At 46.1% G+C, this 17,646-nt stretch overlaps 1 protein-coding gene across 3 annotated transcripts in view; it reads right to left on the minus strand.

The window, feature by feature from the left end:
- The window catches only part of LOC139745872 (uncharacterized), a 71,777-nt gene extending 54,898 nt beyond the window's left edge, over positions 1-16,879 (minus strand). For 2 of the 3 annotated variants that reach the window (XR_011712008.1, XM_071656506.1), the window contains exons 1-2: positions 16,846-16,879; positions 11,574-11,882 (exon numbers count right to left, since the gene is read on the minus strand). Coding sequence is in view for 2 of the 3 variants with exons in the window: in XM_071656506.1 (XP_071512607.1) it covers positions 11,574-11,713 (140 nt within the window). In the remaining variant the exon portion in view is untranslated. Of the gene's footprint in view, positions 1-11,573; positions 11,883-16,797 lie in introns of all 3 variants that reach the window. The other variant, XM_071656507.1, reaches the window with a different exon arrangement.
- Positions 16,880-17,646: the final 767 nt, after the last annotated feature.

The following is a 17,646-nucleotide window of genomic DNA, read 5'->3' on the forward strand; positions in this document are numbered from 1 at the left end:
TGACATACATACCACACAAACATTGCCTTGACACATTCACGCACTCTTGCGACACCCTCATACACCTGTACAACATGCTCACACACCCACACGACACACTCACACGACACACTCACATGACAAACTCAAACAGAAAACAAAATCCTAATGGCTGTCTCCACATTTCTTTATTTACATACACATCTGGGCAGAGGAAGAGAAGTTCAAGTTTCACAACAATACATTAAAGGGGTGCTGGCGGACGTGGCCTGGGGGAGGACAATGGCTCCGTCCCTCCCTGGCGTCCGCACCTCTCCCGACCTGTGGTCACCCTCACCTCAGCATATATACAGTCTTGCCTCACCCCTACTGCAACAATTACAGTCTTGCTTTACCCCTGCTGCAACATTTACGGTCTTGCCTCACCCCTACTGCAACAATTACAGTCTTGCTTCACCCCTGCTGCAACATTTACGATCCTGCTTCACCCCTATTGCAACAGTTACAGTCTTATCTTACCCTTACTGCGCGTCTCACCTCCTCACACTTAACATATTCATCATTTACACACATAATTTTAATACGACGACGCAGCGCACTGAAGACTTGCATCACACTCTGTGCTGTATGACTGACACTTACTTAGTCATCCAACTCAGGTGGATAATAACCCTTGCAGCGTATGAAAGTCAACTGCATATGCTCACTAAACATAAAGATTAATGTTTTCTGAGAGAAGATGGAAGGTTTATTTTACAAGGAACAGGAGAACCTGCAGGACATAGTGAGAACACGGGGAACATAGTGAAGGACCTGGCGAACATAATGAAGAACCTGAAGAACAATTGACATAGTGAAGAACCTGGAGAACACAGGGAACATAGTGAAGAACCTGGAAAGCAAAATGAACAAACTGAAGAACCTGGAGAACATGAGGAACATAGTGAAGAATTACGTGATAAACACCAGGATGAGATGTTGGTTGCAGAATCAACCTGTCTTTATCAATATACTAGCATGATACACAGCTAAAGCTGAAGGGTCGGTAAGGCCGGCTAGATGTAAACGTGCGTTCCAGACGCTGCTGCTGCAGCGTGACGGAGCGTTCCCTAAGTCTCCAGCATCCCTCACATGCCCGGCAGACTGTGTGAGTCAAGGGTAGATCTGTCCCCATCTCAGGTGAGGTGGTTCTCTCTGATCCCAGTGTTGAGTGGGGTGAGTTCTCTTACCCTCCCTCCTATATTATGGTGAGGGATCTAGTGTAGTGCTGAGTTATGTTAAGGGGACTAGTATAGTTCTGGACCATGGTGAAGAGTATAGTATAGAGCTGGGTTATAATGAGGGATCTAGTATAGAGCTGGGTTATAATGAGGGATCTAGTATAGAGCTGGGTTATAATGAGGGATCTAGTATAGAGCTGGGCTATGTTGAGGGGGACGAGTATATAGTGCTGAGCTATGGCGATGGGGGGGCCTAGCATAGATTTGGGCCATGATGAGGGGGTCTAGTGGAGTGCTAGGTTATAGTGACGGGTCTAGTATTATGGTGCTGAGCTATGGTGATGGCTAGGATGTAGTGCTGGGAGATGGTGATGGCTGGGATGTAGTGCTGGGAGTTGGCTAGGATTATGGAAGTACAGTTTCATGGTTCTGCTCATGTGAGGGAAAAGTTTAACTATGAAGTGTAGGTGACAGGGCAGAAAATGAAGACTTTCCAGTATGTTGGCAGGATTTCCAGCAAGAGTGAAGGTAAAGGAAGACTGGAGACTGGAATAGTAATTACTGTACCGGCTATAAGGACGGCTGGAGCCGGTGTTAAGAAAAGTGATGGTGATTTTTTTTTCATTTTTGCGAGTTAGATATGATCTTAACTGGGTCATCTGGTGGCAGAGGGTAGTGGAAGCTGGATTAGCTTGTGGAAGGTGGTGGCAGCTGGGTCATATGGTGGCAGCTGGTTCATATGCTAACAAGTACAAACAATTGGGTCAGCTGATGTTAAGTGGTAGAGGGCAGTGGCAACTGGGTCAGCTAGTGGCAGCTGATGGCATCCGGAGTAATTAGTGGTATCGCAGCCTTGAGCAGACAGGTCGAGCAGACAGGTCGACAGAAGGCAATATTGAAATGAGTAACAACCTACTGGAGAGTGAGTAGCTGGGAAGGAATGTGAGGTGGAATGATATTACAGAAAAGTGTATAAAGATACTACACGCTGCAGTCATGATGACTATATCTCCTGACAAGTGAAAATAATGAGAAGGTGGAGAGGAAATGGAAACGTTTATACGATACTTCAGTCCCCCGCCAGCTTGGTAGGCGTCCATACCTGCCTGCATGGACAATAAGAGCACTGGATGTCCTGTGATGACGTATGTCAGTTTAATTTTCACTGGTTCTCTTGATCATATCTTTCCCCTTGTTGCCCTTGTATATGGCCGCACACACGGCATACCTCACTATCCTCCATGATGTTTATGACATTTTTTCTCCGGTTTGACTGAGAGAACCTCAGGGTAACACAGCTTTTTGAACGTCTCGATAATATACTCGTTTTCTTCCGCCAAGAACACGTCACTGTTGAGTGACTCTACAAACACCATTTTCTTACTCGTGTGATTCAAGGCTGTGGGGGTATGGGTAGATAATGACGTCATCAATATCATGTAGTCAAGTGAAGACTGAGCGACATTCATGCCACGTGCTTAGGGGTCGCCATGGACGGTACGTGCTGAGGGGTTGCCATGGACGGTACGTGCTGAGGGGTTGCCATGGCCGGTACGTGCTGAGGGCTTGCCATGGACGGTACGTGGTGAGGGGTTGCATGGCCGGTACGTGCTGAGGGGTTGCCATGGACGGTACGTGCTTAGGGGTCGCCATGGACGGTACGTGGTGAGGGGTCGCCATGGCCGGTACGTGGTGAGGGGTTGCCATGGACGGTACGTGCTGAGGGGTTGCCATGGCCGGTACGTGCTGAGGGCTTGCCATGGACGGTACGTGCTGAGGGGTTGCCATGGCCGGTACGTGCTGAGGGGTTGCCATGGACGGTACGTGCTTAGGGGTTGCCATGGACGGTACGTGGTGAGGGGTCGCCATGGACGGTACGTGGTGAGGGGTTGCCATGGCCGGTACGTGCTTAGGGGTCGCCATGGACGGTACGTGGTGAGGGGTTGCAATGCACGGTACGTGCTGAGGGGTTGCCATGGCCGGTACGTGCTGAGGGCTTGCCATGGACGGTACGTGCTGAGGGGTTGCCATGGCCGGTACGTGCTGAGGGGTTGCCATGGACGGTACGTGCTTAGGGGTCGCCATGGACGGTACGTGGTGAGGGGTCGCCATGGACGGTACGTGGTGAGGGGTTGCCATGGACGGTACGTGCTGAGGGGTTGCCATGGCCGGTACGTGCTGAGGGCTTGCCATGGACGGTACGTGCTGAGGGGTTGCCATGGACAAGTTACTGTGGCCGTAGAACACTCACGTAATGGCCAACTCTTGGGTCATGATGTACCTAGAGACAGTCATCCTGGTTATGACATTCACACTAGTTATGACAGTCACCCTGTTCATGACACTCTAGTTCGTCACCCTGATCATGATGATAACCAAAATTATGCCAGTCACCCTGGTCGTCATGACACTCACTCTAGTTATGACACCTACCCTAGTTTTGGCGGTAACCCTGGACATGACACCTACACTAGTTATGACAGTAATTCTGGTCACTAGTAATATTGCAGAAGAATCATCTGGTTGTGGGTTAAAGTAATTAACCACCTTTCTGTGGGTTACTGGAATGAACCATCTGGATACTGGGAGCTGTAGTGAACCATCTTTTTATGGACAACTGGAATGGACCGTCTGACTGTGAAGTCTGGTAAACCGCGTGGCTGTAGGAAACTGGTGAACCATCTGGCTCCGGGCAACTGTGACGAGTTTGTGACGTATGAGGAAAAATGTATTAAAAAGACGGTATGTAGACTGACTGGCTCAGCTGGCTCTCAACGACAGGCTCAGCTGGTTTGCAAGAGACAGGCTCAGCTGGCTCTCGACAACAGGCTCAGCTGGTTTGCAACAGATAGGTTCAGCTGGCTCTCAACGACAGGCGTGTTGTGTGACTTTATAAGGAGAGAAGAATCTCCATTGATTACTCCCAGGAAATGGTTGGCATAGACATGGCACCATAGCAGTGGTGTGTGAGGGAGAGTGGAGCTTGTGAGAGGCAACAGCCTGGTGCAGCGTTTGTTATTGTTACAACCCTGAGCTGCTGGAGCGGCGGCCACGTTGACTCTCATAACACCAGACGGCAGCACCAGCTCCTCTCCGACACAAGAAATATTCCCAGATGATCCAGAGCGACACTAACCTGACAGCTTTATCTCCTGCAGGTGAACTAGGCGGTGCAGCCAGCCATTCCCTGGAAATATTGTTCTCGCTCACAACACAACGGATGATTCTGCAGCGAGTTTACTACGAGTCCGCCTTATGTAACCCTCAACCTGATAATCACCAGAGGAGCGCTAAGTAACGAGCCAATTATCACTAATTGATTAGGTAACACTTTGTTGCAGGGCAAGACCTGTCCTTCACGGAGATCATGACAGCTGGGGCTAGGCTGTGCCTGGGTAAGGCGGCATCATATTAGTCAGACTTTGGAAACGTTAAGTAATGGCTGGGGCTGGGGTAGGGGAGGGGAGGGGAGGGAACACTCTTCATATGAAAGGGCAAACACGGCCGAGCCTCACATGAGGACAGAAAAGCGTAGTTGGTAATGTTGGTACATATATAGATACACATCACTAACTATCTGTTTCTGTTAACCTGAAAACACTGTTAAGGTTCCTTCCTCTGATCATGTTGATATTTGGCCGACGTCTAACAAGGTCACATTCACACGTGCGTTGCTGGCTATATGGCAGAGGATCCTTAACACGTACGTGCAGTAAACCATGGTAAGGTCTGTGGGGCCTGGTTGTGGACAGAAGACTGTGTTTTCGATGTATTGAACATAACAGCTAGAAAATGGTTGTGAGTGGATGCGAGAAGTTCAGTTGAATGGGTGCCACAGAAGACAGACCAAAGGAAGAGACGATTAAAGAAAGATTACAGCAGGTTGACTGACTAGGGACATCTCGACGAGAGGCTGGTACAAGAATATACTTCAAAGATATTTCATCTCATGTACTGATGGTAGATCTTTGAAATATATATAGTGTCATCTTCATAATACATGCGGTACATACATACAGTGCGACCTTTCTAATACGTCCGGCTTATACCCATAGCACTACCTTAATGATAGATCTAGGATACACACACAATACTACCTTTATAATACATCCAGAATACACTACTACTTTTACTACCGTCATACAATGCTGTCTCTAGAAATCTTGAAGATTATTAAGAAAGAAAACGATGTTTATCGTTACAGTGATGATGATAAGCGAGGACTATGAACTATGAACACATTTCTATAGCCTCGTATACGACGTTGGTCGTAGGTAGGGCATTAGTGGGAGGGTCGTAGTTTGGAGTAGTGATGGGAGGGTCGTAAGCAGGGGCGGTGATGAGGGAGGTCGTAGGTTAGGTGGGGACATTGATGGGAGAATATCGACCTGACGTCCCCCTGATATCAAGATGATGAAGTGGACGCTGGAGAGACCGACAACAACACGGAGTCAGCTGAGGCCGAGGAGGGAGGGCGACTGACCCGAGGAAGTAGGGACGAGTAGAAGGAAAGGTAAGTGAGGCAAGGACGGGATGAAATACGCAGAATGGATATGGATAAAGAGACCAAGGAACCGGACTGAGGAAAACGTAGACAAATGATAAATTAGGAAAGAAACGGAAGTGAACATAAATACAAGGAAACGGGTAGGAAATGGCGGGAAACTATTGTTTAAGGTAAGCCGAGTACAGCAGCCTAAGGAGATGTGATTAGACCAGAAATTACAAGATGGACGACTGTTTGTTGAGGGGGAGCCGGAGAGACGAGTACCGGGAGCGAGGAGAGAAGGGTACCTGGAAATCGGCGAGGGACGGATACCTGGAAAGCGATGGAAGAGGTGTGCGCCGACCCTCCGATTTACTAAAAACGAACACGACAGCTTGTATCTCATATGATGGTGGAACATGAGAAGCACGAGCAAGATGATCTACCGCACCACAGGAAATGAAGAACGCTGCTAGAGAAGCTGATCTGACGAGGTATGAGGCGATGCAGCGTTTCTCTGTGTGAGTGTACACACCACTGTCGTGCGTAGGAGCTTGGACAGCTTCAAGTATCCGTCATCACATGAACGAAAACGAAGCCTGTGGGTTGACTGGTATGAGAGATATCCTGTCAGTTCTTTCAGATACATGGGTAAAATTCAGCCCTTGGAACATACAATTACTAATTCGGATATCCCCTGATACCTGGCTATTATGTCAAGTGTAGAAAGCAGTTTGGTATTTTGTGTTAAGAAGACTGACAAGAAGCTGACACCAAGATATAAACCGAACAGGTATATATATATATATATATATATATATATATATATATATATATATATATATATATATATATATATATATATATATATGATAGGTTTGACCCCAGGACCTGGTCGACATATATCAGAATTAAAAAGATGTTTTCATAAATCAGAGCTGCCATACATCAAGAGAGAAAGGTTTGATTATCTGCTATGTTCTTGAGCTTTACGTCAGTGGGTTAGCATTTCTGTGTTAATTTACCATATCATAGATCACAGTTTCAACATGTCATGTAAATCTCATCAGCAATCTACGTAAAACATATCAAATCAAAAGGACCTGCGGCCCAATACATGTGAAATATTTATAAGATCAAAGTCCACGAGAGATGATTGAATGTTCACTAATGATGGTCTTGACGATCCACGGTAATCATGGATGGTTACGACTGGGTGGGAGGAACGGCTGACGGATGATAGGCGATGACCGCAGGACGACAGATGGAGAGTGACGGGTGGAGGACAACAGGTAGAGAGTGGCGGGTGTAGTGACGTAATGATCGACCACCGGGTGACGGGGACTGAACAATGTTATGGCTTTACGAAGTCACACGTCGTCCAAGTGACCCGCAAGGGCCAGGGAGGCTGTGCTCTTACTCGAATTAATCTTGACTGGAGCAGCACCACACCCTCCCACACCACTCCCTGCAACCTTGACTGGAGCAGCACGTCACCCTCCAAAACCCCCTTTACTAGTGCAATACCTCACCCTCCATCACCCTGCTCCTTGACTCAACAATGGGCTATTGATCCCTCCCTTCTCTAGGTAAAACTCAGCTGAGCCTATTACCATACTGGCTGCCACCACTGACATACTGGTATATACACCAACATAATGACCACCACCACTGACAGATGTGTGTCCCTCATGATCACAGAGCCGTTCTTGGGTGAGCCAACCGCTTATCTCTTTATTTTCCTCTCTTTGTCTCCCCCCCCCCCACTACCCCTGCCTCCTTTTCCTCTTCACTTTCACTTATTCCCATTTCTTTCCCCTGGTCTACTTCTCTCTTCTTGCCTCCCTAACACCCTTGTGTGTCTCACTTTATCTTCCCGAGAGCGTCTCGTCTCCTCTCCTTTCTTCACCACGGTGTTAAGCCATCACTCCACCTCCTCCCACTCCGCTCATCTTCAGCTCGTGATCACGTGAGCGTGGCTGTCAGTCTGGTACCCATACAGTCTTGAGAGACCAAATATGTCTGACATAACCCACGTCTCCAACTGGTCCTCAGATAAGATTAAAGGAAATGTGATACTCTTTTGATAGAATTCATATAATCCATATAGTTTTGCGGTCTCTATATAGAGCCTTTACGTTGCAGTGACAGCCAGTTACATCGACATAGATGCCAGGCCACAGCCCAGGCCACAGCCCAGGCCACAGCCCAGGCCACAGCTCAGGCCACAGGCCAGGCTCACTGCCATATGGTCTGGTGAGAGGGTCTTTATGGATCGCCTTTTTACTGTGAACTGGTGAGTATATATATATATATATATATATATATATATATATATATATATATATATATATATATGTGTGTGTGTGTGTGTGTGTGTGTGTGTGTGTGTGTGTGTGTGTGTGTGTGAGAGAGAGAGAGAGAGAGAGAGAGAGAGAGAGAGAGAGAGAGAGAGAGAGAGAGAGAGAGAGAGAGACCATAGGATGGAGGCATATGGCTCAAATGAAGGTAAGCTCAGGTAAACACGAGTCTTGCTAACCCAATATTTATCTCTCCTCAATCAACTCTCTTTAAAATTACGAGTGTGTATGATGGTCAGGTAACGAGGCGTTGCCTCTGGCCAACGAGCCATGGCCTGCCTCCCCCCCCCCTTCCCCTGCTAAGGCCAGCCAGTGAGCCATGGCCTGACTCCCCCCCTTCCCTGCTAAGGCCAGCCAGTGAGCCACGGTCGCCTCGCACCCCACACTGGCATGGAGGATGGTTATGTGTTTACGTTCAGCTTCTCTGGAGGAAAGGATCACAAGTCGCGTCGGGAACCTACTGCTCGATCATCCTTCCATTGTTACACTGTAAGACCGAGGAGGACAAAATATAAATGACTGGAGGAAAATAATTAGGAATTCTCTACTGCAGTGATATATGCCCGAGTGAAAGGACATCTTGGCTGAAATAGCAAGAGAAAATGAGTAACAAAATCCAAGTTCCTGCATGTATGTGTCCAGGAGGTGGGGTGTTCCCAAGTGTCCCTCTCCCAAGGTGTTTCTCCCCACCCTGAGAGGTCTCCAGTCGTAGGTCAAGTCCAGTCATCAAGACCAGCATATTTTCATTTGATTTACTTATGAGGTTCTGAACGATGGTTTAGCACATTCTCAGCTCTATTATCATTTATTGTCTGATAAAAGTAATTATGGTAATCTAAGAACAATAACTGAAAGAATCTACGTTGAATGCTATTCTATGATCGTCTTTACAACACCATAATGGTATTAGTATCACAGTTAGAGCGTAGCGAAGAGTAAGAAGACTATTGAATTTTAGATCTCTCTCTCTCTCTCTCTCTCTCTCTCTCTCTCAGTATGAAGATTACATACCAGACTAACACAGCAACAACTTGCAAAATTACCTATGAAACAGACAAGAGTATAAACCACTACACATGGACACAAAGAACACATATATCAAGACAAGTGGCACAGCTAGCAGGTCACACAAAGCCCGGGGCCAGTGTTGTTACAACCTAGGAAAAGATAATCCTGTAATTAGAGAGAAATTTCCAGGTGGAGGGAAGCAGTTTTACGGCCATCGTTAATTTTATGGCCAGGTCGGGATTTCATTCCTTCGTTAACAGTGTGTCTGTCTCCCTCGTGTGTCATCCCCCCTGCTGACGAGACGTGTTACTAACACGGCCACGTCTCAGTACCTCACGTCTCAGTACCACAACCACAGGTCTTAGCCCCAGAGTCACTGATTCTACCACCTCACCACATCTGACAGCTTCCAGCCTTTGGTGTTGACGGCTGGTCGTGTGAGGAAAAATGTCTCACAAGTTGATCCTTTACAAAATTTTCCTTCAGGAGGACCATACAGCATCTAGCCGTACCACACCTGTCGCTTCACACCTGCACCACACCTGCCTGCGTTGTCGCAATTGCACCATGCCTACCAGTCAGTCGGACAACGGTATACACGTGCCTCTCACACAGCTGCACCGGATAGGATATCATCAGCATGCGTTTCTCCTTAACTTGTTCCTGACACGACATACGCAGCACCGAGAGCTGGGAGACTGACGCACTCGTGGCTCACTCCTGCAGGTGGAGTGTACCGGTAGTGGTCGCTCCTGGATGACTGTATTACCAACGGACACTTCCCGGGAGAGATGTGTGCAGCAGGTCGTTGTAGAAGACAATATATCCATTAGGCGGTGTTGCGCGGGGTCTACCTCCAGTCATCATCATGGCAGAAACTGACACAAAGATCCAGACATCATGAGTCACAGGGACGGAGGACTGAGGCAAGACGGTGAGCGCCTCACTCCCAGGGAGTGTGGTTGCCTGTCTCCACCCCCCAACCCTGGGGTAGACTTTTTATCACTTTATTTTCACATTTAAAACTTGAGAGATGAAGCCCCCTCTCCCCTCTGTTTTTCCGTTTATGAATATTCAGAGTTTACTCGTCCAAACTCCATCCTGGAGCTTTATGTGAGAAGACACATCATGAATATAATATGAACCAGAACCGAGAGATGGAATCCCGGATCAGTTCATCCACGGAACCAGCCAATCAGAGTTGCTCGTATAAAGGATCACGAGCCAACAATATGTTCGGTAACTCAAGCGTAAGGTTACCCCACTCATCCAGTTAAGAGTTCCGTCCAGTAACCCACCCGTATCCCACATTCTCTATCCAAACTTTGTCCAGTTGGAAGATGAGTCGTATGAGCGATAAAAGTTGTGCAACATTTACCATACTAAAAGCGACAAAGTATGTCAGTCCTCGAGCCCCAGATGATGGCTTCTACTTTCCAGACACGTTATTAATTGGCTATGTTTTCTGATATAGCTTTCAAGAGCAGCGGCCGGGCAGGACCAACAGACATAATGATATGAACAAATACGACTCAGAAGATTGGAGACGTCATCAGTAAACAAACCGTGTACACATACATACATACATATATACATACATACATATATACATACATACATATATACATACATACATATATACATACATACATATATATACATACATATATACATACATACATATATACATACATACATATATATACATACATATATACATACATACATATATATACATACATATATACATACATACATATATACATACATACATATATTCATACATACACATATACATACATACATATATACATACATACATATATACATACATACATATATACATACATACAAGCGGAGGTCCTCCTGGGTATGGTTGAGGAGCGTCCTGACCACCGGTGGTCCAGTAAGTGATCAATAGAAACATTTGAAATATTTCTATAACTTGACATTTCCACGAGAAGAGGTTTAATATCTGTATGAAGGGTATGTCAGTAGTGACATAAACAGCTGTGTGTGTGTGTGTGTGTGTGTGTGTGTGTACGTAGGTATTTATTTCTAATGATAACTCTTTTTTCAAATTTTGTTATGTGTTACACGCTAAAGCTAACGTAGATGGTTCCCATGTTACAAGGTTCAGTCACGGACAGAAGTCCTCATTTTCGATTTCGTCCGTCCGTTAAACAATGAAAAGCACAAAGTAACAGAGAAATGGAGCATCAGAGAACATCAATTTAACTTTCCTGATTCATGATATAAATTGTCTAAATTGTTTTATAGCATGGCTTGAATTTCATCATAGGTATTTCATTTCAAAACATTATAAAAATGCCAGAATCAAAACACATAATAAAAATAACGATCTCGAAGGTTAAAGATAACTCAAGGATGTGAAATCACTACAGCTAGGCAGCCCACTCCCGCCAGCTGACCACAACCTCTGAGACCTTAAGGTTAAACAGAGAAGAGTTAAGACATGAGTACTTACAGGAGGATCGTGATACCAAGCAATGAACCTACCTTGTGATGCCAGTGTTGTGATGCACCTCCTCCCTCACACGACAACAACCTTTCTGGATATAGTTGTGAGGACAGTCAGCCAGGTAGTTCTGTGTGGTTGTTGGTTCTGGAAGCAATATGTCCCGTCTCTCTGGCTTCATTTAAGTTACCTTTCCATGTCTAAAGTTACTTACACCACTCACGTGACACTTGCATCACCAGGGATGTTTTCTGCGCACCACTGTCATGGATGAAGCGACCCTCACTAAGGTGTAACAAGTCAGACGGTGGTACACAGAGTAAGACTACAGGTTGACAAACTGCTGCTTTCTGCCCATGTGATGATACATTGTTACCGTTTACTAGTACCACGTAAACCTACCACATAAGCCTACCATATATTGCTACCATATATATTTACTGGCACATACGGTGAAACTGTCTTCCCGGATGTGTTGTTCAATAAAATTTGAAATGATCAATACGACTCGTGTTGTCACGGTGGGGTTGGTAGGCGGGAATGTGAGACAAACTTCCTAATAATCTTGGTAACCCTACTTTATACTTACATCCCTCGAAATACGACATCAATACAATATTTATTGTGACAAATGACAGGAAATATCGCCGGCAGACGACGTATTACAATATCATGAAAACAGGGCTACCAAGGTGAGGCCAGACCAATGGGCATTTCTCAAAATCTTTCGTCCGTGGTGTCAGGTAACTACATATCCTGGTGTCAGGTATACATACCATGCACCAGAACAAGACATTGCTTCCAGTCACAGCCATGATCACGTACACGGAATATCATGGTATTTTTACGGTTGCTTACCTCCCCCACCACCGCCAGTCACCATCACCACCATACCCAACACTAACATTATCATCAAGCAAACTTTCCGCAGCCAAACGTGGCTGAGAAACAGTATAGTGAGCACCACATATCAATACCAACCACAATACATCTATCACATATCACAACCGCCATGTCTCTGACCACACTCAGAACCACACAATCTACTGCCACTACTAGACACTCTACCTTCCCCATCACCACCACCACCACACACACCATAAACTACTGCTCATCATCTTCCATCCTTAATGTTGCACAAGTGTTGTCATCATCCTCTAACATATGGAGTTAACACAAATTCATGTCTACAGTCGATATTCACTTTAATCCCTTGAGCACAACGGTACGATCCTTGAGCACGATGGTACGATCCTTGAGCACGATGGTACGATCCTTGAGCACGATGGTACGATCCTTGAGCACGATGGTACGATCCTTGAGCACAACGGTACGATCCTTGGGCACGATGGTACGATCCTTGGGCACGATGGTACGATCCTTGAGCACAACGGTACGATCCTTGGGCACGATGGTACGATCCTTGAGCACGATGGTACGATCCTTGAGCACGATGGTACGATCCTTGGGCACGATGGTACGATCCTTGAGCACGATGGTACGATCCTTGGGCACGATGGTACGATCCTTGAGCACGATGGTACGATCCTTGAGCACGATGCTACGATCCTTGAGCACGATGGTACGATCCTTGAGCACGATGGTACGATCCTTGGGCACGATGGTACGATCCTTGAGCACGATGGTACGATCCTTGGGCACGATGGTACGATCCTTGAGCACAACGGTACGATCCTTGAGCACAACGGTACGATCCTTGAGCACAACGGTACGATCCTTGAGCACGATGGTACGATCCTTGGGCACGATGGTACGATCCTTGAGCACAACGGTACGATCCTTGGGCACGATGGTACGATCCTTGAGCACGATGGTACGATCCTTGAGCACAACGGTACGATCCTTGGGCACGATGGTACGATCCTTGGGCACGATGGTACGATCCTTGGGCACGATGGTACGATCCTTGAGCACGATGGTACGATCCTTGAGCACGATGGTACGATCCTTGGGCACGATGGTACGATCCTTGGGCACGATGGTACGATCCTTGGGCACGATGGTACGATCCTTGAGCACGATGGTACGATCCTTGGGCACGATGGTACGATCCTTGGGCACGATGGTACGATCCTTGGGCACGATGGTACGATCCTTGAGCACGATGTTGCATCCGTGTAAGATGATGTGGGTGTTAACGTGACACTTCGAAGTCAGATTGCTGGCCAGACTGTCCTACGACGGAGGATAGTTCCGTCATGCTCAAGGGCAGCATCCTCAGGCGACACATGTTAAAGAAACAACTAAATCACGTATCACACACACACACACACACACACACACACACACACACACACACACACACACACACACACACACACACACAAATAAACAATAACATAAAATGATACAGAAAATACGTTTGATAAAGACCTTGAACCGTTAACTTAATTAGTTATCTACCAGTTAAATTAATTTCATTTCAAAGGCAGTGTATCGCACAGACCTGGTAATTACTCTCGAGTGAGTGCATCGACCCAGTGTGTGCGAGCGAGTGTGTCACAAGAGCTCTCTTACAGCTTTCCAAATGTATAAAAATTCTGGCGTTCATACAGAAATGGTATTCATATAAATCATTCTCCGTGTTTTACTTTACGATGACAAATTATGAGGCTTTTTCTCGAGACTTAGAGTGTTGCTTTGGGGATAAGGGCCACGTCTACCCGGCGTACTCTGTGGAAGCTTTACGTTTGACTGGACTTAACAGAGGCTCGGGAAGTTTAATATACTATCAACAGTTTGGTAATATGAAGACCTCCTGTACTGTCCACTCACTCAACTGTTAGCTAGACTGTGTATTACAACCTCAAGAGACACAAGACCTCTGTGACTCTTACTCTTGTCGACTTAAAGTTCTCGACTGAGTCAACCATGACATGATCGTATAACAAAGCAATCAACACTGAGTTATAGAGGATCAACACTGAGTTGTAGAGGATCAACACTGAGTTATAAAGGATCAACACTGAGTTGTAGAGGATCGACACTGAGTTATAGAGGATCAACAGTGAGTTGTAGAGGATCAACACTGAGTTGTAGAGGATCAACACTGAGTTATAGAGGATCAACACGGAGTTGTAGAGGATCAACACGGAGTTGTAGAAGATCAACACTGAGTTATAGAGGATCAACACGGTGTTGTAGAGGATCAACACTGAGTTGTAGAAGATCAACAAGGAGTTGTAGAGGATCAACACTGAGTTGTAGAAGATCAACAAGGAGTTGTAGAGGATCAACACTGAGTTGTAGAGGATCAACCCTGAAGATCAACACTGAGTTATAAAGGATCAACACTGAGTTGTAGAGGATCAACACTGAGTTGTAGAAGATCAACACTGAGTTATAAAGGATCAACACTGAGTTGTAGAGGATCAACACTGAGTTGTAGAGGTCTCATTCCTTGCTTGTTAGCTTCCCTACCGAGTGTTGTCAGGCTGTATGCTACCGAGGGGCCTCTGCACCTTCCCGGCCCTCACCTGCAGTGCGCCACAGGACACAGTTATGGCATCCTTGTTTCCTAATCCTTATATAAACGATGGCTTGGTGGAAGCTTGTGACCGATGGAAGCACAATGCGTCGATGGCTCTAGTGCCGTTGAAAGAACCGACGACAATTCTCTGGACTTTATCGTCCTCCGGAGCTTCCTCAACAACTCCCAGAACTGGATCAACAATGCCACTGTCAACAAGATCAAGACCTTTGCTGAGCACGTCAACCTTTTTCCCAACCATGTACGCCTTTAACCGTCTCATCAGGCGCCAGGTCCCTCCAGATTGTGGAATTCATTAAACTTTTCTGGGTGAGGTGACAAACGTCTCCGGGTTGGTCGACAAACTTCGCTGGAAAGAACACGTCATTACCATCAACAAATCTTCCAGCTCTCGTCTCTATATTCTCTGTAGACTTGAGGTAATTGTATTCCCTACACCTCAACTCAAGCAGATCTACACAGATTGCACTCACCATACTCGATTATGGCTCTTCTTTATTATCCACCAGACAACAGGGGAGTCTTCATTATCCACCAGACAACAGGGGGTCTTCATTATCCACCAGACAACAGGGGGTCTTCATTATCCACCAGACAACAGGGGGTCTTCATTATCCACCAGACAACAGGGGGTCTTCATTATCCACCAGACAACAGGGGGGTCTTCATTATCCACCAGACAACAGGGGGTCTTCATTATCCACCAGACAACAGGGGGTCTTCATTATCCACCAGACAACAGGGGGTCTTCATTATCCACCAGACAACAGGGGGTCTTCATTATCCACCAGACAACAGGGGAGTCTTCATTATCCACCAGACAACAGGGGGTCTTCATTATCCACCAGACAACAGGGGGTCTTCATTAAAAAAAGGTGCAGAAAGGACATGCAAGATCATCCTTGGTCACTTGTACATCACCTACGAAGAGGCGACCCACTCTCTAACAACCTTCCACCGCCCGTCAACCATCATGTAGACCTCATCCAACTGTTTTACGATTAAGCTACTGCGAATCATCCCCGCGACCGTTACCCCCGTTACCAGGGATTCCTTGTCCCAAGGTAGCAGTTAAGCACCAGATTCGCATCGGATCCATCCTAGCTCACACAGACCACCACAAGAACAGCGCCCAACCATCCCTCATGCTGGACAGTTTGTTGTGTAAAGACTGTTAATGTCGAGCTTCTTATAACTGCCCGTTACCATTTATTTTCAGCCTTTCGTTGTAGTCATTTCATAGACAACTAATTCTATTACTATGATAATAATAATAATAATATCAATAATAATAATGATAATGATAATAATAATGATAATAATAATAATAATAATAATGATAATAATAATAATAATGATAATAATAATAATAATAATATAATGATAATAATAATTATTATCATTATCATTATTATCATTATTGTTATCATTATCATTAATGTTATTATCTTTACAACATCAGACGTCATGGTGTTTCAGACAAGGGAAAAGGGAGGAGGTAACATGGGGTCACCATTCTGGTTGCTCAATATTTCTGAGGTTTAAATTTTGTCCTGCGGCGGAGTCACGAGAGCAGCGGCGCAGAGGATCATTAGGGAAGGTGTTCGACTTTGTTCTCAACTTGATGCACATGTTCTGGCTTAATGACGCACTCAGACATATTCCTAAATTAAGCAACACAAGAAACGCATGGGAGTGGAGAGATCTGCTGCCGGATGCTTCAACATGAAAGGTTTTTCATACTGTCAACTCACAGATCCCTCCAGCGGGAGGGCGCGCTTGCTCCGGCCGGCACAACTCACCACCGACCGACCGACCGACCGCTCACCGTCCTCACCTAAGCCACACTGACCTACAGCCTCCTGCCGCCCTCGACTTATCCCAACCCCCAGTCCTGAGGTGACTGTCTGTCGACGCAAGACTGATTGTTGACCGGCGCTGATGTGATGTTTGACAACGTCAGAGGCGACGTACTACAAGTGTAAACACATATTTCTACACGAACGGCAGAGAGTTTGGACTCGTGGGTCCCATCTCTCGAATTCTACTTTTATGACAAGATTCTGCCATTAGTGAGGGTCAGTGCAAAGTGTGAACCGCAGAAAAATGTAGCGTTAAGACGAAAGTTGTGTGATTACATGTTGTCAAGTATCATGTTGTCAGATAGTAATGAGTTTGAGGAGTTAAGGGTTAACAACACAAGAAAGAAAAGTTGGCAACTGGGCCAGAGAGGGGAACTTGACAGTCACCTTAGTGCTGGTTCACCACTGCTGATAATGACCTTCCCGATACCCAGGGAGGAGGAGGAGGAGGAGGAGGGACACTCACGACCACAGTGACAGGGCGGACGCAGGGAGGCAAGTTGGCGGGTCTGAAGAAAGTTTGGCAAGTTTCCAGAAGTTTGGGATTTTGTTGTGTAACGAGAAGTTTGCGAGGCGTCAGAAAGTGGTAACACTGACTGCAAGTGGGCCAAAGTATTTGGTTTGAAAGTTTGATATGTTGGGAGGCCACAGGCGTAGCAGGAGAGGTATATAAGGATTTGATTATTAGATATTGTAAGTATCATGGCAGTGACGGGTAGATGACCAGTTGGTCACGGTAGT

Source organism: Panulirus ornatus, chromosome 63, assembly GCF_036320965.1.
Source record: "Panulirus ornatus isolate Po-2019 chromosome 63, ASM3632096v1, whole genome shotgun sequence".
NCBI lineage: Eukaryota > Metazoa > Arthropoda > Malacostraca > Decapoda > Palinuridae > Panulirus > Panulirus ornatus.